Source organism: Phoenix dactylifera, chromosome 12 (assembly GCF_051530095.1).
Source record: "Phoenix dactylifera cultivar Ajwa chromosome 12, Ajwa_hap1_PhDact_Kaust_v1.1, whole genome shotgun sequence".
NCBI lineage: Eukaryota > Viridiplantae > Streptophyta > Magnoliopsida > Arecales > Arecaceae > Phoenix > Phoenix dactylifera.
This window is the reverse complement of record NC_143201.1, coordinates 769245-791246: the sequence shown is the minus strand read 5'-3', so window position 1 is coordinate 791246 and position 22002 is coordinate 769245. Positions and strand designations below refer to the sequence as shown.

At 46.6% G+C, this 22002-nt stretch overlaps 1 protein-coding gene across 1 annotated transcript; it reads right to left on the bottom strand.

Moving 5' to 3' along the window:
- Positions 1 to 15823: 15823 nt before the first annotated feature.
- Positions 15824 to 20511, bottom strand: LOC103713152 (U-box domain-containing protein 52). The gene is made up of 11 exons (XM_089926730.1): positions 19751 to 20511; positions 19471 to 19568; positions 19155 to 19276; positions 18811 to 19022; positions 18636 to 18690; positions 18242 to 18515; positions 18041 to 18142; positions 17524 to 17952; positions 16642 to 17394; positions 16362 to 16476; positions 15824 to 16250 (listed from the first exon to the last, which is right to left on the bottom strand). The coding sequence occupies exons 1-10, from the start codon at positions 19917 to 19919 to the stop codon at positions 16393 to 16395; spliced, it is 2298 nt and encodes a 765-aa protein (XP_089782856.1). The 5' UTR covers positions 19920 to 20511; the 3' UTR covers positions 15824 to 16250; positions 16362 to 16392.
- Between the last annotated feature and the right edge of the window lie 1491 nt (positions 20512 to 22002).

Sequence of the window (22002 nt, the reverse complement as noted above, 5' to 3'; positions counted from 1 at the left end):
AATGATATTTTTTGGTCCAGCTTCCGAGGATAGGTAAAGACGTCATCATATTGTCTTCATCCTTTTTCTTTATTTTGTTACAAAAAAAAAAATTGCTAACCTTACCTTGTTATCGGCATCAGCCCTACCATCAGTTCTGCTTCCATGCAATATCATGTCTAAATGCACAGATGTATTTGAGGCATACTGAAAATGGGATCCCTGGAAGTTCCTTAATCAATGCATTATAAAATACATAGCCTCCTTATTGTCTTATTTTTTTCAAAAATAGATAAACAAATAAATAAAACAGGATTTCATTGCCACTTAAGCTCCGTACATTAATTTTAGATCCATCATGGCTTCTAATGATAGGAGCAACTTTGTTTCCTTCAGTTATAGCTATTGTCCATTATTTTATGCCTTCCAACAAATTGTATTATGCTTCAGAGAAAATACCAGACATGGCTTGAAAATTGGTGGTGGAAAATTGATTGTTTTCTTGTTTTAAAAACTCTCTCAACTTTCTGTGAAATTTGGAGCTTATGGCCATTTTGGATTCTGATGCTTTTTTTTCTCAAAATCTTTGTAAAATTGCTTGGAACTTTTAGACAATGAATGCTCCATGTTTATTGATCTGTATGGGATTTTTTTTTTCGCTACTTATCCGGCATTTACGAACATTAATATTTTCAATCCTGATTATCCGATATTTGGTTTGGAACCATTTAGCTTTTTTTTTCTCACATCTGTTGCTCTTCTATCTTGACAATGTAACTTATCTCTGCTCCTCATCTCTTTTGTAAATATGATTAATCTTCAATAAAAGTCGGATGGCTCCTTTTGCCTCTCCTTCATATAAAAACAATTACAGGAGCAAAGTTTTTCACTTGGACCGTCTTACGCATACAATTATTATGATTATGTAGAAAAAAATTACTGAGGGTGTGATAACTTAAAATATGCATGTAAATTATAGAAAATAATTTTGTATCTTGGTTTTGAAATGTGAAATCTAAATCCCTAAAGTTATTCCTTCCACGGCACAGGCTAAGGAATGCAATACAGCGGTGGAAGATGCAAAATTAATAGGTTATTAAACAAAGTGTGTGTTTTTTATTATATAATTGATATTGCATGAACATTTACAGATAAGCATAAAATATAACAAAGGTAGATTTATATAAAATGTATTTTGCAACGTGATCAGGAAAAAAAAAAGAAGCAAAGAACAAAAAAGGATTTTAGTATCCCAACACTTTTTTTTTTGCCTTTTGATAAAAAGGGCCCACGGATATAGAACTACACATGAAAGATAGATAACGTGGGTAAAATATGTTAACCAATTAGGATATGAGACGTGGCACAGAGGAGTTTAATTTTATTTGAACTCGAGCTGGTCCGGATAAGAAAGCCCAGATCTCTTCTCTGTGAATCGAGTACTCGGGAGTTTGAATTCATCCGAAGAATTCTTCGTCTATAATAGGAGGCCCAACATTCAAAGAAGATATCAGACTCTTTTCAATTATTTTTCTCTAGCTTTTTTTTTGTCTATACCAAAACCAATCAAGTAAACCTTTTCTGTTTTTTGATATATAGGATAGCGGATGCATCATGAACTGCTAGACCACTGATCACATTGGGACCCTTTAATCGGATTTTGGATGGCAATAATGGCGCTCTCTCAAATACTCTTAAACCTTAATGAAAACAAAATTTATTTATTATTATTTAATATTATAATTAAAAAATTTACCAGCTCGATGAATTATTTATTTTATTTCTAATTTCTTGAATCTAGGGCATTAATGTTTTTTTTTTGGTACATCGGCGCCTCACTACACTTGGATATGAGTATGCTACAAGCAATCAGATACAAAACATGAGCTACGCTCTATGGGATGGGACAGTGTCTTCCCATAAGAAGGCTCCAAAGTGATGAGCTACGAAGGAGGCGACCCAGTTCGCCGCACCATTCGCCTCCCGAAAAACATGTGCGACCCAAAATGAATCGAGACTCTCCAGGAGGTAGTATACATTCCTGACTAGTAGGCATCAGTGCATCAGACATGGGTCTTATTATTTTTTTATTTAGTATTTTTTCAGTATTTTATTATGACTTGAAGCATCAAAATACCGAATTATTGATATCTAATACTAATTCTATAATAAGTCCCATCAGATAAACCTTCAAAGTGAGAGGGATACCTACTCTACTGTTACAGCGCCTGGTTTTGCCCTCGTCTCTTGGGTACCCCCACCTTCTGGCCATCTTAAAGTGAACTTCGATGGTAGCTGGTTAGCGGACGGAGCATACGGAGGGGTGGGCTTTGTGATTAGAGATCATTTGGGTACGTTGGTTATAGTTGGAGAGTGACGTACCATAGGCCGGGCTGTCATTGAGGTGGAGTTGTAGGCAGCCTGGGAGGGCATGTTCTATACGAGGAGGATTCTAGGAGCCGACAAGATATTTCTAGAGGGGGACTCCTTCATGGTAGTTGACTGGATACAGGGTATGGATATAAATCAATGGATGGAGACGGGCATCCGCTGCTTCGCGAGATCCGCGGTCTGGCTAGGGAGTCAGGCTTTTTCCAGGTTGCACACGTTTATCGGGAGGTGAACAATGCTGCAACACCGGGGGGTTCGGGGGGTGGAACCCCCTGGCGTATCATCAGTAAAAATAAATATCCTAATCCCCCCGAGGGGTGGATCGCTTTTTTTGTGGCTCGGTATTCTGATGGAGTGACTTGGACTAGGGTCGGAGCTATTTCCCACCCCTCCTATCATTTTCTTTCTTTTGATTTGGCATGTTGTATTCACGTGAAAACTATATGAATGTCGTTTAAAAAAAAAAAAACATTGAGAGGGATAGAGTTTTTGCTTTGTTCTTGATCAGGGTCCAATCATTGATCTCGAGCACACTTGTTTGAAGATTAAAGTAGATAATATGCACAACATGATTGATGGTCCGCCTTTCTGCTATTCCGGGAATCTTGTGTCGGCAAATCTGCAAACAATCCTTACGGTACTCATACTCAACTTGAAAGAACGCATCACTCACTGAAGGATATTAGTCAATTCTCTATATAATATTAGAGATGATGCTTAGCATGGGATGATTAGATCCCAAGAACAATGATGATGGAGATGATGCAATTATTATATTTGATTATATTTTAATTATTATAAATTATTTTTATTTTTAAAATTAACTCGATGATGCTAAATCTATTTTTGAAGATAGGATTATGCTAGAATAGTGTCGTTGGACTGAAATTTGAGAACAAAAATATCCCTTAATCTAAAAAAAATTATTTTTAAAAATATCGATATGTGAAAAAAAAAAAGAAGTTCCTCTTGAAGGGTTTGATAATTGAAAAAAATCTAGCTAGAAAAGTTTGATCATCTCCTAAAGTTACTTCGGTAGGTTTTTACTAACTTTTGATTTTTTTAAATTGGTCTAGAATGATAGATTTTGATAATTTGATTCATGTTCATATATATATTTCTTTAATTTATTTGAGAATTTTTGTTTAATAGTTTTGGTATTGTATTATTAGCAATGTTGGATTCCCATAGCATACTAAATAGGTTAATCATGTATATCTGAAATTTTTAATCATTGGAATATAGCATGCTAATCTTAAATCATTAAATATCAGATTATCTTGGAATAAGAATCGTTATCAGCGATCTACGATCACTGTAGCATTTATATTTGAGTCACTCAAGGCCACTAAAATTGTGATCAATCAACCTTTGATTTCAAAAAAAAAAAGAACATGGGTACAGTGCTGCATTTTTTTTGGAACATCGACGGTTCACAATGGATGTGAATATGGACAATAAAATTAAAAAATAAAATACTATATAAAGGCATTGGCATAATCTCACGGCTCAAAAAAAAATAATTTAGTCTACAGGATCGTTTGCTTTTTCAAGACTGGTTCGCGTGTGTTTAGGTATTTTCGTTTCGCGTAGGGCGTGGCATGAAGTTCTTAGAAGGAAGCGTTCACGGCTCACAGCATAGCCCCAGGTCCCACGACGCCAGGAGTTTGCGCTCGCGAGTTCCTTCAAGCAAAAAATTGCCGAGTTTTCAGGCAGACGTGTCGCATGCGTGGACGTTTCTACTTCTTCGTTGAGGGCCACATCAGCATATCGGAAGGTGCCAAACTCTTATCTCCCTCTCACCTTCTGTTGGACAGGAAGGTATAATTGCTCGGTGGATACAGAGCGTCCTGACAAATCCTTGGAACTTTTCCACTTGTTGATGTCTAAATTGATCATACTAGTCCGACTCAGAATTGCAGCTATGTATATTGTATTTTATACAGTGAAAAAAAAAGGTTAAGCTTGTAAGAGTAGTTGCTTGCTTTTTCTTATTTTTGCTTTTCCATCTCTGGTGGATCAGCTTATGAATTTGCTTTCAATTGTCCGCTCTTTGCTCCTATGATGTTTCGGTATGAAAATTTTGTGTAGATAAGAAGTACGGTGTTCGATCTTATTCATCGATCATGGTAGTATGCATTGGTAGTTGTACAAAACTATTTGAAAAGCCAGTATGCCCGAGAAAATAAAAATTTTATTATGGTTGGTTTTGATGTACAAATTTTATGTGACAAAAATATTAGCCAAAAAAGGATGGAGAATTAGCAATAGTTGTGCATATTTAGAGACGGCTTTACATTTCTTCACCGCGTACCTATTTACTTTGAGTTATTTGGTTGCTTACCTATCATGTCTATGTATTAAAGGTTTGCCTTACATTCTTCATATTTTATGATCATCATGTAGGAGAAGAAGCGTACAGTCTACCATAAGAAAATAATGGGATCAACTATTCATAGCTTTAATATGACATTTGGCCCAAAAGAAATTCCAGAATTTTTTTCAAGCAGTAGTCTTCTTTAGCTTCTTCCATTCTTCATAAAACCCTAGACTTCTTCTTAATGTAGTGTTGGGGGAAAAAATAGACCACCCCACACGTACAATTAAAGCACCCAAATCTGACAACAAGGCCGAGCTCATCATGCAGGCCGAGCTCAGAAAGCCGAGCCGAGCTCAGAAGGCTGCCGAGCTCATCCATGCTGCCGAGCACAGAAGGCCGAGCTCCGAAGACCGAGACCAGAAGGCTGCCGAGCTCAGAAGGCCGAGCTCAGCAGGCCGAGACTAGAAAGCTGAGCACAGAAGGCCGAGCTGACCTCAGAAGGCCGACCTCGTCGTCTATATGCTGCGGCCATGCCCTGCAGCAGCCTTACCGCACCATGCTTTACTTGCCGGCCACGCCACGACATATCAATCAGGGACCATACCCTGCTACGACTGTCAACACCTCACCATTCCCAAGAATGTACTGCGCTGCACGCCACAAGCAAGCTCTTGCTGCACGCAACCTCCTCCCATGATGGGAACGGGCCATCCACGGCAACTCATTACTTCACATGCCCACGTCCAATCGTGACGGTAACCCATTAATTCGCCCGGTCACATCACAGGTAACCCTGCTGCTCTTCCTATAAAAGGGGAGCTTCTCCCTCTAAAAGAGAGGAGGCTTCTTCCTCCCAAGGGAGGCTTCGGACTTGGAAATACAGTCCCTCTCCTTCTCCAAAATTAAGCCCCCCTCTGACTTAGGCATCGGAGGGCCGGCGCCGGAAAAGCCCGGCCACCGGCTTCTTGCAGGCCCCCCACGGAGGACGCCGCCCGCCGACGGATCGCCGCCCGCCAGTGTTCGCCGAAGCTCCTCCTCCTCCTCGGTTCGCGGCCGCCCCCGGGTCCAATTTCCAGCAACAGTTGGTGCTAGAGGAAGGGTCCGAGTTGTGGCCATGAAACTAAGGAGCAGAGGAGTCTCTGATACCTCCCGGCATCATGCTCCAAGCCCCGGGCGCTCAGTCTAGAATCCACCACCAAGACCTCCGGCAGATCAAGCTCCACAAGTCCAACCCGAGCACTTCGACGCGCTAGTGCAGCAAGTCCAAGCGCTAGCCATTGCAGCCCAAAGCCTGCAACAAGTGGAGGCTCCTCCTGTGCCGCCTCCACGGGTTCATGTTAAGCAGAGGAAGAAACTTTCTCCCGAGCCATCTCGAATCAGGCATGGCTCCCGCTACAACGACGTACGTGGGGGCAACTAGTGAGAAGTAGTAGCCCAAGTCTCACATCAACGAGTTGGAGGGAAAGAGAAATAAAAGCTGAGGTCTGGAGAAGGAGAGTTATGTACTCCCTCCTCATGGGTGTAAGTCCTTACGACGGTGCTCGTGACGTTGCTCTCCTTCAGAGCGTCGCCATCACCGAATCCCCGGCCGTGCACAGAGAGCCAAGCCGAGCTCAGAAGACTGAGCCGAGCTCATCATGCAAGCCGAGCTCAGAGGGCTGCCGAGCTCATCCAGGCCAAGCTCATGCAGGCCGAGCCGAGCTCAGAAGGCCGAGCTCGTCATCCACATGCTGCAGCCACGACCTGCAGCAGTCTCATCCAGGCCGAGCTCAGAAGGCCGAGCTCGTCATCCACATGCTGCAGCCACGACCTGCAGCAGTCTCATCCAGGCCGAGCTCATGCAGGCCGAGCCGAGCTCAGAAGGCCGAGCTCGTCATCCACATGCTGCAGCCACGACCTGCAGCAGTCTCATCCAGGCCGAGCTCATGCAGGCCGAGCCGAGCTCAGAAGGCCGAGCTCGTCATCCACATGCTGCAGCCACGACCTGCAGCAGTCTCATCCAGGCCGAGCTCAGAAGGCCGAGCTCGTCATCTACATGCTGCAGCCACGACCTGCAGCAGTCTCGTCCAGGCCGAGCTCATGCAGGCCGAGCTCAGAAGGCCGAGACCAGAAGGCTGCTGAGCTCATAAGCGCAAGCTCAGAAGCCCGAGCGCAGAACACCTTCCAGAAAATCGAGCCAAAGAAGGCCGGTGCTGAGCCAAGTCCTGAGGGACTTTGGAGCTCAGGAGCCATCAAAATATCTCCAAAAAGTACAGGACGCCACTTTGGCTTCAAATAATTTCAATATTTTATCTATTTTCAGGTCGGAGAATCCAAAAAACGACCTACGGGTATCTCTATCTCCAACGTCGCCCCGCTCCGAATAAGGGCGCACGATCGCCAACGAATGAAGTCCATCTCCCGTATGTCTCCAAGATCGGATTCCCGACCAAGCTCGGATCCCCCAGTTAAAGGATTAACGTCATGCTACATCGACTAATCGAGCTCGGCTCGATCTCCATCGACTAATCGAGCTCGGCTCGATCTCCATCGACTAATCGAGCTCGGCTCGATCTCCATCGACTATCGAGCTCGGCTCGATTTCGGCTTGATCGTCAACAGACAAGGCCAAAGAAGGCCGCTGAGTCAACCTGGAGCACTTAACTCCAACTGCATGAGAGGTACACCCTACTTGGCACGCACATCTCCATATATATTTGGCTATGTTACAGGATGATCGACGACTAGACTACTTCCTTCGTCCGAGCCAAAAAGCTGCTCGAACTCGGAAGTCGGGGGGTAGTATTGGGGAAAAAATGGACCACCCCACAAATGCAATTATAGCACCCAAATCCGTCAGCAAGATCGAGCTCACCATGCAGGTCGAGCTCATCATGCAGGCCGAGCTCATCATGCAGGCCGATCTCAGAAAGTCGAGCCGAGCTCATGCAAGCCGAGCTCATCCATGCTGCCGAGCACAGAAGGCCGAGCTCCGAAGGCCGAGCTCATGCAGGCCGAGCCGAGCTCAGAAAGCCGAGCCGAGCTCAGCAGGCCGAGCACAGCAGGCCGAGCACAGAAGGCTAAGACCAGCAGGACGAGACCAGAAGGCTGAGCTGACCTCAGAAGGCCGGCCTCGTCATCTATATGCTGCGGCCATGCCCTGCAGCAGCCTTAGCGCACCATGTTTTACTTGCCGGCCACGCCACGACATATTAATCAGGAACCATACTCTGCTACGACTGTCAACGCCTCATCATTCCCAAGAATGTACTGCACTGTGCGCCTCAAGCAAGCTCTGGCTGCACGCCATCTCCTCCCATGATGGGAACGGGCCATCCACGGCAACTCATTACTTCCACGCCCACGTCCAATCGTGACGGTAACCCATTAATTCGCCCAGTCATATCACAGGTAACCCTGCCACTCTCCCTATAAAAGGGGAGCTTCTCCCTCTAAAAAGGGGGCTGGAGGCTTCTTCCTCCCAAGGGAGGCTTCGGACTTGGAAATACAGTCCCTCTCCCTTCTCCAAAATTAAGCCCCCCTCTGACTTAGGCATCGGAGGGCCGGCGCCGGAAAAGCCCGGCCACCGGCTTCTTGCAGGTTCCTCCGGAAGGAGCCGCACGCCGACGATCCACCGCCCACCGTTCTCGCTCACAGGCCCCCCCGGAGGACACCGCCAGACGACGAACCGCCGTCCGCCGATTCTCCCACCGGAGCTCCTCCTCCTCGGTTCGCGGCCGCCCCCGGGTCCAATTTCCAGCAACAGTTGGCGCTAGAGGAAGGGCCGGCTTCTTGCAGGTCCCCCGGAGGATGCCGCTCGCCGACGGATCGCCGCCCGCCAGTGTTCGCCGGAGCTCCTCCTCCTCCTCGGTTCGCGGCCGCCCCCGGGTTCAATTTCCAGCAACAGTTGGCGCTAGAGGAAGGGCCCGAGTTGTGGCCATGAAACTAAGGAGCAGAGGAGTCTCTGATACCTCCCGGCATCATGCTCCAAGCCCCGGGCGCTCAGTCCAGAATCCACCACCAAGACCTCCGGCAGATCAAGCTCCACAAGTCCAACCCGAGCACTTCGACGCGCTAGTGCAGCAAGTCCAAGCGCTAGCCATTGCAGCCCAAAGCCTGCAACAAGTGGAGGCTCCTCCTGTGCCGCCTCCACGGGTTCATGTTAAGCAGAGGAAGAAACTTTCTCCCGAGCCATCTCGAATCAGGCATGGCTCCCGCTACAACGACGTACGTGGGGGCAACTAGTGAGAAGTAGTAGCCCAAGTCTCACATCAACGAGTTGGAGGGAAAGAGAAATAAAAGCTGAGGTCTGGAGAAGGAGAGTTATGTACTCCCTCCTCATGGGTGTAAGTCCTTACGACGGCGCTCGTGACGTTGCTCTCCTTCAGAGCGTCGCCATCACCGAAGCCCCGGCCGTGCACAGAGAGCCAAGCCGAGCTCAGAAGACTGAGCCGAGCTCATCATGCAAGCCGAGCTCAGAAGGCTGCCGAGCTCATCCATGCTGCCGAGCTCCGAAAACCGAGCTCATGCAGGCCGAGCCGAGCTCAGAAGGCCGAGCTCGTCATCCACATGTTGCAGCCACAACCTGCAGCAGTCTCATCCAGGCCGAGCTCAGAAGGCCGAGCTCATCATCCACATGCTGCAGCCACGACCTGCAGCAGTCTCATCCAGGCTGAGCTCATCCAGGCCGAGCCGAGCTCAGAAGGCGGAGCTCGTCATCCACATGCTGCAGCCACGACCTGCAGCAGTCTCATCCAGGCCGAGCTCAGAAGGCCGAGCTCGTCATCCACATGCTGCAGCCACGACCTGCAGCAGTCTCATCCAGGCCGAGCTCATGCAGGCCGAGCTCAGAAGGCCGAGACCAGAAGGCTGCTGAGCTCATAAGCGCGAGCTCAGAAGCCCGAGCGCAGAACACCTCCCAGAAAATCGAGCCAAAGAAGGCCGGTGCTGAGCCAAGTCCTGAGGGACTTTGGAGCTCAGGAGCCATCAAAATATCTCCAAAAGGTACAGGACGCCACTTTGGCTTCAAATAATTTCAATATTTTATCTATTTTCAGGTCGGAGAATCCAAAAAACGACCTACGAGTATCTCTATCTCCAACGTCGCCCCGCTCCGAATAAGGGCGCACGATCGCCAACGAATGAAGTCCATCTCCCGTATGTCTTCAAGATCGGATTCCCGACCAAGCTCGGATCCCCCAGTTAAAGGATTAACGTCATGCTACATCGACTAATCGAGCTCGGCTCGATCTCCATCGACTAATCGAGCTCGGCTCGATCTCCATCGACTAATCGAGCTCGGCTCGATCTCCATCGACTAATCGAGCTCGGCTCGATCTCCATCGACTAATCGAGCTCGGCTCGATTTCGGCTTGATCGTCAACAGACAAGGCCAAAGAAGGCCGCTGAGTCAACCTGGAGCACTTAACTCCAACTGCATGAGAGGTACACCCTACTTGGCACGCACATCTCCATATATATTTGGCTATGTTACAGGATGATCGACGACTAGACTACTTCCTTCGCCCGAGCCAAAAAGCTGCTCGAACTCGGAAGTCGGGGGATAGTATTGGGAAAAAAATGGACCACCCCACAAATGCAATTATAGCACCCAAATCCGTCAGCAAGATCGAGCTGACCATGCAGGCCGAGCTCATCATACAGGCCGAGCTCATCATGCAAGCCGAGCTCAGAAAGCCGAGCCGAGCTCATGCAAGCCGAGCTCAGAAGGCTGTCGAGCTCATCCATGCTGCCGAGCACAGAAGGCCGAGCTCATCCATGCTGCCGAGCACAGAAGGCCGAGCTCATGCAGGCCGAGCCGAGCTCAGAAAGCCGAGCTCAGCAGGCCGAGACTAGAAAGCTCATCATGCAGGCCGAGCTCAGAAAGCCGAGTCGAGCTCAGAAGGCTGCCGAGCTCATCCATGCTGCCGAGCACAGAAGGCCGAGCTCCGAAGACCGAGACCAGAAGGCTGCCGAGCTCAGAAGGCCGAGCTCAGCAGGCCGAGACTAGAAAGCTGAGCACAGAAGGCCGAGCTGACCTCAGAAGGCCGACCTCGTCGTCTATATGCTGCGGCCATGCCCTGCAGCAGCCTTACCGCACCATGCTTTACTTGCCGGCCACGCCACGACATATCAATCAGGGACCATACCCTGCTACGACTGTCAACACCTCACCATTCCCAAGAATGTACTGCGCTGCACGCCACAAGCAAGCTCTTGCTGCACGCAACCTCCTCCCATGATGGGAACGGGCCATCCACGGCAACTCATTACTTCACACGCCCACGTCCAATCGTGACGGTAACCCATTAATTCGCCCGGTCACATCACAGGTAACCCTGCTGCTCTTCCTATAAAAGGGGAGCTTTTCCCTCTAAAAGAGAGGAGGCTTCTTCCTCCCAAGGGAGGCTTCGGACTTGGAAATACAGTCCCTCTCCTTCTTCAAAATTAAGCCCCCCTCTGACTTAGGCATCGGAGGGCCGGCGCCGGAAAAGTCCGGCCACCGGCTTCTTGCAGGCCCCCACGGAGGACGCCGCCCGCCGACGGATCGCCGCCCGCCAGTGTTCGCCGGAGCTCCTCCTCCTCTTCGGTTCGCGGCCGCCCCCGGGTCCAATTTCCAGCAACATGTAGCATAACTTATGTTTGGCTAAATCAACTAAAAATCACAGGATCCTTCCTATCAAATTGTTTTTCCTTCTCTACTTACTCACTTTATATTTTTTTTTTCTATATTCTCTTATAAAACGTTATCATAATTCTTTACCATTTATATAATAAATTAGGAGAAGTTTCTCACTGCCTTGCTTTTCATCTTAAGAAATAAAAGTCTACAGGACAAAGAGGACTGTAATTTGTGCTGTAAAGGAGTTATGGTGGGTTATCACGTAGTGGAGAATCAAAATATAGTTTTTAATTAAAATGCCTTGCCATTATGACATGCTCATAAAGTTCATACCCAAAGATCAGCAAACTTTAGCACGTGAAGAACGATGGCAAGAGGAAAAGTCCCATGCGGTTAAATAGCTTTATCTCCGTCGTACACGCGCGCCGACACTTCCGTTTCACCGACCCTTGCTATTAATCACGTGGTTATCATGTCGACGGTAATGGATCCATGCAAGTTGTGCCCTTTTTTTTTTTTTTTTTTTTGGCTGAAAAAGAAAGGGATAGGGAGAGAAATGGACCAGCCCACCCTCGCTTAGCAGCCCCTACTAAGCCTCCGCCCCGTCAGAAGAATGTTCGATGTGGGTAGACTCCGTTTTACTCATACCCTTTCCATCCGAAGGTGAGTACGTCACATCTGGCACCACCCACGTACAACTGGAAGAAAAGTATAACCGCCACCAAGCCATCCAGGCGTGAGGCATCCGGTCTCCGAATTTAATCGACGCCCGTACGTTTCGAACCCGGGCAACTTGGGCGGAATTATCGCCTCCTTACCACCAGGCTACCACCTTGGTGGCTTCGCTGAATGGAAGGACCTGATGAACCGAGTTGATATTTTCAAAGTTCCAAAGCGGCTATTCACGGAATCACGGCTCACATAATTAGTAAGGTAGTGCAAACCGAACAACGCCCAGACAGTTCAGACTCAATAAAATCATGCTGTAGTATTTCTAGTTTATATGGATTATGGGCTGGTTATGCTCTTGTACCATTTATAACAACTTAGAATTTTATCTTAAAAAATTTATCAAAAAATATTATTTAAATTACGTGATCTTGCATAAGTATTCACGATCTATCTAACAAATAACCAATATGAAATTAGATATATTTGTATGGATCCTCAAAGTTGTATACATCAAGATGTAATTATATAAATCAAGGCACATATATTGTTAAAATTTTAGAAGTATTTGTTTAAGTCTCTGACCACATGAAGAAAAAAATATAAAATTTGTAAGATTTTCTATTTTACTTCCACAACGTTATAATATCCGGTAATATCTCTACAACCTTCAACTTTTAATTATTCGATGTTTTTCATAATATTAAAAGTCTTCAATTTGCTAACGATATTCTGCTCTTTTGTGCCGCAAAAAAGGAAAGTATTGCTGCAGCGATAACTATTCTCCTGATATTTGAAGAGGCTTCATGATTGAGAATAAATTTCCATAAAAACTCAATTATTGGCCTTAATATGCATGAGGAGGAATCCGATATGATAGCTGCTTTGATAAATTGCAAGACAGGTACCCTACCTTTTACTTACTTGGGCCTGCCACTATTTGACAAGAGACTTACAAGACAATGTTGGCTTCCACTGTTAGAGAAGATCAATAGGAGATTGGCTACTTCGAAAGAAAGATTTCTCTCGTTAGGGGGGGGGGGGGTATGCTTGCCCTTATTAATGGCGTGATGTCATCTCTCCCTTCTCACTGTATATCGTTATTTAGATTACCAAAATGGGTTTTTAACAGGATTGATCAAATACGTCGTGCATTCCTTTAGAAAGAAGTAGACAAAGTTAGTGGCTTCCACTACTTGGTAATTGGGATTTGGTGTGTAGGTTCAAGAAACAAGGAGGGCTGGGGATAAAAAATATTGAGAAAATGAATCTAGCATATCTTGTAAAATGGGTTTGGAAGTTCTTGCAGGTGGTTACATCCGTGAAGAGTCACCCCCATCAAGGTAACCCTTCACTGCTGTGAAAATACCTCAATGCCCTTGTGATTATCAGGATTTACGAAATTAAAGGGACACTTGTCAAATATGGGTTCTAATTAAACGGAAGCAGGGTTTAATTAAAACGGGATCCAACATTCTCTCACTTGGACCATATTGACGCCATTTGTCAATGTGGGCCACAACTTGACGGGATCCCAACACTATTTGGAAAGACATCGGCAAACAGCTTGAAGCCTTTTAGAACTGTTTGTTATTTAAATTGGGAAATGGCACCAATATCCGCTTTTGGGAGGATAGCTGGCCGGGGCCTTGAAGCTCTTCTCTTTGTTTACTAAGTTCTATGCTATTGAGTTGCCTCACAGTAGTCATGGAGCACACTCTCTTATAAAGTTAAAGTAAGAGAGTTTCTTATAAGTAGGGGTACAAATGAATCGGGTCGGATCCCGAGTGACACCGATCTGATCCGATTTTTTGTTCGGATCCTAATTTTGGACTCAGACCCGATCCAGTCGAAGGTCGGATCGGATTCGAATCTGAATCAGGTTCTTTTTATTTTTGTGCTTCTGGGAAAGTATTTGAGCAAATCTAATTTCGTCATATCATAATTATGAGGTGCTGGGTGACCCATGACTTGGACTTGCAATTAACCTCCAGTCACATAGATGACCCATGACTTACTAACTAAATCGGTATGCAAGCCAAATTTCATATCACACTATTTTTTATCTATATGGCTGATTGGACGGAACTTTGTGTCCCCCAGCTCCCCTCTCACGAGGACAAAAACAATCCCAGACCATCTTCCAAAATCCAATTCCATTGCAGAAAACTGGCACGTGACCCATATTCAGTTCAGTGTTCCTTCACTTCCTCCTTGCAAAAGTTAAAAAAAAACAAAAACCAAAAATCCGAAGGAAAAAAAAAAAGAGCCAGCTACCGACTACCGAGACACCAAAGGTATCAACAGTATAATAGATCGAGAGAGAATCTTGACGGACCAATAGTGCCACGACACAAAAAAAAAAACTCTTATTTTTTCCCCTCTTTCTCTCTCTCTCTCTTCGGTTCATTTAGGGCGGGTCAGGTCTGGGCTTACGCGAGTCGGATCGGGTCGGATTTCAGGTTGATCCGACCTATTTGCAGCCTTACTGACAAGACAATAGATGGATCAACTATATACCCTCAAAGAAGTTCTCTCATGTAAGATCGTCTCTAATTGGCGATGTCCTCTTATGAAAACTCTCATAAAAAGGTTATTTTACAGTAAACTCTTTTTACAAATTTCTTAATAATGACGGCCTTCACTGTCCTTTTTATAAGAACTTGTGGAAGACAACTTTACGAGAAAAAGTGAGAATTTTTATATAGCATGCACTCAAAAATTGACTACATACAAGAGAGATTCTTACTAAAAAAGAATGGCAAATTAGTGATGGATGTGTGCCGTTTGGAAAAAGAACCAAAACGATCTTCCATCTACTAATTAGGTGCCTATATGCCCGTAGTTTATGGACAACAATTAAAGTGCAGCTAAATCTGAGAGGATGGCCTACCAGTATTAGTGATTTATGGATCAAATGGAGAAACAGAAAATTTCAACCATCAATGAGAAAAGCTGTGGAATAGTTAATTGCTGCTGTCTATTGAAAAATATGGAAGGAACGAAATGCTCGAATTTTCTTAAAGAAATCGAGTTCTATCTATTGTGTTTTGCAAAAAACTTTATCAACCTTCTTTAGCTGGAAGCATTTGTGTTCTGAGAAGTTGCTTGACCCTCATCTCAAACTTTGGAATAACTTCGCAGCATTGGTGCTGCACGCTGAGAGACGTTGATTTATTTTTTTAGAAAAAGGCTGACTCACATCAGGATGCGGAGCTTATATAGTTATACATTGAAGATACAGAGATCCTTCAAATTATTTATGAGAGTGTTCAGCAAGTTGAATAGTTTAATTAGTCTACTCACAGACCACTACCTTTGTAAAAGTTTTTTATTACTATTTTTCTATATATTTTTTTTCTTGCAAATTCTTTATAAATCGTTTCTGTAAACTTTATTTTTCTAATAAAGGCCGAGAGGCTTTGCCTCCCTCTTCATAAAAAAATAATAATAATAAAATAAAATAAATGTTGGGAGGCTGATCAGATCCTAAGGATCTGCCTATGTCATAATGTAAGCTATAATTTTAATGGGTTGCTGGAAATTGCAACTATCTGCTTGCTTGCTGATGGTGGAGGACACATTGATGAGATATTTTTAAAAAGAAATTATCACATTCCATGGAAGATCCACCTTACTCTAGTACTTTCGAAGACAAGCTCATTCGAATGGAACGTAAAAAATTCCATGAAATGGTTATAATAAAATGGAGTATCCGCTGTGGAGGAAACAAATATTTGTCCAGCTATGCTTCTCAGCATTGAAAACTAAATGCCCAAAACTTATAAGAGAAAGAAACAATATTTTTATTGTTGCTATAGTTATTAACAATTCAGCAACGGAAGCTCGTGCAGATTGAGTTATTGCAATAATTTTCATTTCCATTTTCCTGTAAATGGACTTTCGATTTCCAAAATTATATATTCTGAAGGACAAAAATGTTTACATTTACAATGGTAAAGTTTCACAGATTTGGATATGAAGAGGCAACAGTTGTGAAACTCGTTCCCCACCAGCAAAGGCGTTTGATGCAAACAGATATAGTCAGCAAAGGCACCTATATATCTTTGGATTGCTCTTTGCATCAGTTCTTTTCTACCTCCTGATACCTGCATCTCGAAATATTGTAGTATATATGCTTATTGAAGCTTTTTTCTCCAAGCATATTTGTCTTATCCCTGCCTAAGTAGCCACCTGCAATTAATCGGCTAACATTGTGTTCTTCTTGAGACTGAGAAACTGATGTTTCTACATCTGGCTTTTGCATTTCCAGGTGGATCGCCAAGGTACCTGCAGGACCCAAGAATATTCTTAATATACTCTTCTGGCTTTTGTTGGCATATATGCAACTCTGTTCACGAAGGATCAAGGATGTGTTTCGGGAATCACGGAAAGCTTCACCTTGGGTTTTAATTCCGTCTGTTAGATCTTTTCATGCCACATTTGATTTTCTTCCAGTCACTGATGATCCAGTTGAATAGCCAGATTGTGTCAGCGAAGCGTCACTCATGACATCCTGGACGAGAGAAAAATCTGAGATTTAGCGCACCCACATATATTTATCTATACATATATTATATACGACTCTGAAAATATATCCCAAAATACGAAGTTATATGGCCTGCAAGTTGTTATCCAAAGGAATTTCTGGTGATCTATGATTTTTGCGAAACCAGCATACCTGCATGGAAACTTGACTGTGCATGGGTGAGCTGTGCGTGCTCGGCAGCATACCGTAATGCATCTTCTCTTCTCCAAGCTCTCTCAATCTTTCGAGTTCCGGCAACACGACGGTGGCAAGATCTGGTCGATCCTTGCGTCTGAGCTCTGCACATTTGAGAGCTATTTCGGCCAAGAATTGCGCCGCCTCCACCGGCCAGTCCGTCACTGCCGGGTCCAGTATATCAGCAAAGGTCCCCTTCTCGATGGCACGGCCGACGTGGTGCGTCAGCCCCATCGGGGGTTTCGCCGTGATGATCTGCAGCAGGAGGACCCCGAGAGAGTAGACGTCGGACTTCACGCCGAGCATGCCGGTTTGCTGGTACTCGGGGTCGATGTAGCAGAATGTCCCGGCCGTGGAGGTCATGCGATACTGGGTGACGGTATCGGCAACCGATGGGGGCACCAGCCGTGCGAGCCCGACGTCGCTGATTTTGCTGACATAGTTTCGATCGAGAAGGATGTTTCCGGGCTTGAGATCTCTGTGCACCAGCGGCTCCGGCTTGGTCTGGTGGAGGAAGAGGAGGCCCCTTGCGATCTCTGCAGCGATGCGGAACCTGTGCTGCCACGGGATAATCGGCGTGTTTCCCCGCCGGAACAGGCGATCATCCAAGCTCCCGTTGGCCATGTATTCATACACAAGACAGCCGTACTCTGGGCAGGCACCTAGAAGCAGAACCATGTTTGGATGTCGAATGCAGCTCAGTACTTCAACCTGTGCATCCCGAAGTACTTATAAGTACTAGAATGCGAGGTAATGCATGCCGCGGCAGCGCATTGCTGTGGATGACAAATATAACTATGACTTCGTTGGCTCTTAATTAGATTTCGTGGTGTTCCATACCTCTTGTTGAAATTGAGATCGCCCTTGAGCTGCATCAGGACGGAGGACCTTAATGGCCACTGGCGTATGATCCAGGTAACATTTATATACAGGGCCATAACCTCCCTCACCAACCTTACGATGTTCTGCGAAGTATTCTGTGGCTGCTTCGATGTCCTCTATCATGTATCGCCGATACCTCACGACTGCATGCGGGATACTGTCTGCGGCTCTCTTCCTCTCCTCGGCCTCCTTGAGTGCCTTCATCTCTGCATGGATTCTTTTCTGAGCTTCTAACTCCGCAATCCTCTGGGAGGCTCGAGCTGCTTCTAAAGCTGCTCGACTATTTGCTCTCTCTCTTTCCACCAGAGCCATCGCAGATTCCTCCGCCATTTTAGCTTCTGCTAATCTCTGCTCTTCCTCCGTCTTCCAACGATGGAGCTCCATTGCCTGCAGCGAAGTACGGTTAGAAATCGATCATGTTTGAACTGGATCATCGCACGGGAACTCGATTTCAAGCATGCAGGGGATATCTTACCTTCTGTTTCGCTGTGATTGCTTCTCTGCAGGCTGTGTTATACATGTCCATTGTTTGCTTGAGTTCTAGCCTCAGCCTCTTCATCTCTGCTTCCACATCTTCCTGCGAGACAGAGGTATGGAATTCCATATCTAATTCAGTAAATGCTTCCAAATTGTTTTTTACTCGAGCATAAAATCTTTCAGTTGCTGTTGTGTGTACCATCGTCTGTGATGACCATGATGTTCCCGTGCTGCCTTGCGAGATCGAGGAGAAATCATTCCCGGTGGAGAACGAATCAGCTGACTTCATTGGTGTGGTCACCATCTCAAAGCTACGATGATCAAGGGCTTCTGACCCGCTGGATAACCTTGGGGGGTACATGCGATCGACGCTGGGCCTACCCGAGCTCACGAATGATATGTCGCTGTCTGGGAATGACAAATCTGTATACGACTTTGCGGTCATGCCACGCATTCCCCTGGCAAATGGCGACCTGCTCCGGGAATCGAATCCATTCTTAGTTTCAGAGCAGGTAAATACGATAACGAAGCAATGCAATGCTCCTCGTCGAACGGCAACCTTGTTAATGCTTTTGCATGCAAGTCTAACTTACTTGATCGAGTCATCCTGGTGCAGGCTGCGAGACACCAGTGCTGCATCGCTCAGCGCTGCAAGAATTTGCCATTTTCTTCTGGTGAGACCGCCGAGCGATATAATATAAAGGATGAAAGAAAACCGTGCGTTTTGATCGACGAGAAGCTAATTGCGACGGTTGCAGTAATTCAAACCTCTTGGACCAAGCGAGCAGTGTTGTTGGGTGACGGTGTCGGATTTGAGGCTCGCAGGGCTCTGGATTTGAGCATGGAGGGGAGATATGGCCGGAGCTGCTCGAACAGCGTTTCGCATGGATAATACCTTCCCTTTAGAGATGACATAGACGGTGCAGAAATCGGGTGCCCCTTTGGAGATGTTGGTGGGAGTATCTGCGCTCTTGAATCTTCTGAGATAAAAGATGCTGAATTAAGCATGATCGATTGAGGGTATGAAGATTTTTTTTTTTTTTTTTTTTACGCACATATATAGAATTTCATTTCATTTTTCTTTTATAGGGCTTGGAATTTGGAGCGATTACCTCATAAATCCGCCCTTCGATGGGTAACCAACGACCAACTTTTCAATCGCTGCATGGGAAACAAATTCAACAATTGCCTTCGCTACATCGTGCTCTTCAAGCAACACATCCTTACTACGTATCTGTGGGAAATATTCACCCCGAGTCAGCAATAAAAGTAAATACCGAACTTTCTTGTTACATGCCATTTGCCTGTCTATGAGATTGATGAATGAGAAATGTGCAGTGATGTTCAAATGAATCAGGTCTTATCAACCCAACAAACAATGAACAATTTGAAAGCGGAAGTTTGAGGCCAGGACATTAGGGTACTCACATCCTTGCGTGTGCAGAAACAACGGAAGGGAAGGAAAAGTTCTTTCATCTGTGGATCCGTGGGTTCTTTGAAACAAGCACCATCCTCATGGTTCCCCGCTGCATTGCATGAGCAATGGCTATCATCAATAGCTATCACAGCGAGGTGCATTGCATGAGAAATAGCTTATCATCACCAAGATCCATCATATATATATAACAAGGGTACTACTGATGGCAAGGGAGAGGTCTCGCATCATTTTATAGTGAAATTACACAACAAAGTAAGGAAGGTTCTTTACCTGGGGGGCTCTTGGTGTTGACATGGACGAGGATGAGGGTCTCGCCGCTGGTGACAAGGTTGTCTACTGCCCATTTCAAGGCATTCTGGCTGCCTTTGTCCTTGTCGATGGCCACTGCCACCAGGGGATGCGCCGCGTCTCCATCCTTCACTTCCGGAAGCTTTCTCATGCCTGGAAAATAAGATGACGATGCTCGATAAAAATTCTAAGACCAGCCGGATCCTATCGCTCTTCTTCCTCTTGTTTTCTTCTCCAATTGGATCCTCCTTGCGACGAAGAGGAGGTAGTAGCGTTCCGTATAGCAGCCCCTCTCGCCCTTTTATTCAAGGGCTTTCCACGGCTTGCGGCTCGTTTCCTTTTGAAACGTTGACCACTTCCATTCGCAGGGTTTTTTTCTCTCCCCAAATACCGTTTTAAAATTTAAAATTTGCGTGAATACTCTCTCTTTATATTTATTTGTATATTTTCATAAAACACTTTTTTTTTTGCACCAATATTTCTAATATAACTGTTGCTGGTGGTCCAAACCGAGAACGATTGGCACAGCGGTGTGAACGGGGTTCCGTCTGAGTCGCCTTGGTTGGTGTTGATTGCGCTCCACTTTCCACCGGAAAACCTGCAAGCAAGCCTCGCACCACCACTGGGGTAGTGGGGGCCCTCCGACGATCAAGTCAGAGGAGATTGGAGGAGAAGGAGAGATAATTGTAGCCAGTAGGAGAATGCACTGGAAGTTCTTTCTTACCTCCCCCTTTCTCCCCCCAGCAGCATATATACCAGGCTGGGGGGTCCTTCTGGGGGGTTGGTCATCGTGTGGCACGATGGAGTTGCCACTGACATGGCCGTTACAGGGCGTCGTGGGGCAGCGCTGGGTACGGCCATGACAGGGCGTAGTGGAGCTCCGCTTTGTACGGCTGTTACAGGAGATCGTGGAGCAGCGCCGGATACGACCGTTGCAGGGAGTAGTGGAGCAGAGGGTCGCGGCGTGCTTCAGGGGAACAGCCTGTCGTTGTCGAGAGATTGCCGACTCGGGGTCGGATTGCTGGATCAAGGGGCAGCCGACTCGGGGTCGGGCTGCGAAGCCGAAGATATCCGACTCGGGGTCGGGTTACTGGATCAAGGGGCAGCCGACTCGGGGTCGGGCTGCGAAGCCGAAGATATCCGACTCGGGGTCGGGTTACTGGATCAAGGGGCAGCCGACTCGGGGTCGGGCTGCGAAGCCGAAGATATCCGACTCGGGGTCGGGTTACTGGATCAAGGGGCAGCTGTAGTCTTCTTGGGCGCGCGTGTCGGTCACGTGGGGCATGGTGGCTGAGTTCCCCCGTAACAGTAGCCCCCCACTTCCGAGCCTGGAACCAGAAGGGGAACGGGTGAAGGAAGTGATGCTTCGAGATTGCCGCCATCCCTCGGAGAGGCGCGCGCGCTTCGAGCTTCCCGTCTTCTTTATGGCGTATGGCGGTTGTTGCTGACCTGGCAGTTTGAGGATTTCGGCGGACATCCTTCCTTAATGGCGTCGATTCGCCTTTGGGGCGCGAGCGACCCTTCGGCAGCCAGGCGTCCTCTGGCGTCACCGAGGCGTCACCCACCTTTCCGCCTATTTAACCGGGGGTCCTCCTTCGTCCGCCTTTCTCTTTACAGACATCTTCGAGTTTCTCCTTTGCGCTGCCGTCATCGCCGTCGGACTGTTCGCTTGCTCCTCCTTTGACGCTCTCGGAGCCGTTCTTCCTTCTCTTCCGGTGAGTTGCCTCATTCTTCAATTTAGGGCTCTCCATACTCTCCTTTTGTATTAGTGTACTCCAGTCGTTCCGGTCCTTTCCCCCTTCTTGACCCTGTCCTGACCGTAGATTCACTGGCCATTAGGGATGGGCGAAGTGAGAGCAGACCGCATTAAGTCGGAGTTGGTCGCCGAAGACCTAGATAGGTTCGTGGCTCGATACCACCTTCCCGAGGCCTGCAATGTTACACTCCCGGGGCCTGAGGAGAGGATGTCCCATCCTCCTCCAGGGAAGGTTGCCATCAATGAGGGCATTCTTCAGGCCGGGTTCCGCTTTCTCCCCTCGGACTTAGTCGTTCAGGTGCTTCGGGGTTTAAGAGTGGCGCCGACGCAACTGGTGCCGAACTCATGGCGCGCCCTGACGGCCTTTCAGGTTCTCTGCCGCATGCACGAGGTTCCCGCCACCCTGAATGTCTTTTGGGAATGCTACGGCCTGAGCGGCCACCCCCAGGATAAAGGGTGGTGGTGCTTTGCGGCGCGG

What these genes read in the sequence shown, in the direction of transcription:
- LOC103713152 (XM_089926730.1), bottom strand. Translation starts at nt 19,919, where the DNA reads ATGAGAAAGCTTCCGGAAGTGAAGGATGGAGACGCGGCGCATCCCCTG. An exon ending in TCGAAGGGCGGATTTATGAG is followed by an intron (nt 19,023 to 19,154) that starts GTAATCGCTCCA and finishes CTTTTATCTCAG; the next exon opens with AAGATTCAAGAGCGCAGATA. An exon ending in GATCTCAATTTCAACAAGAG is followed by an intron (nt 17,395 to 17,523) that starts GTATGGAACACC and finishes CGGGATGCACAG; the next exon opens with GTTGAAGTACTGAGCTGCAT.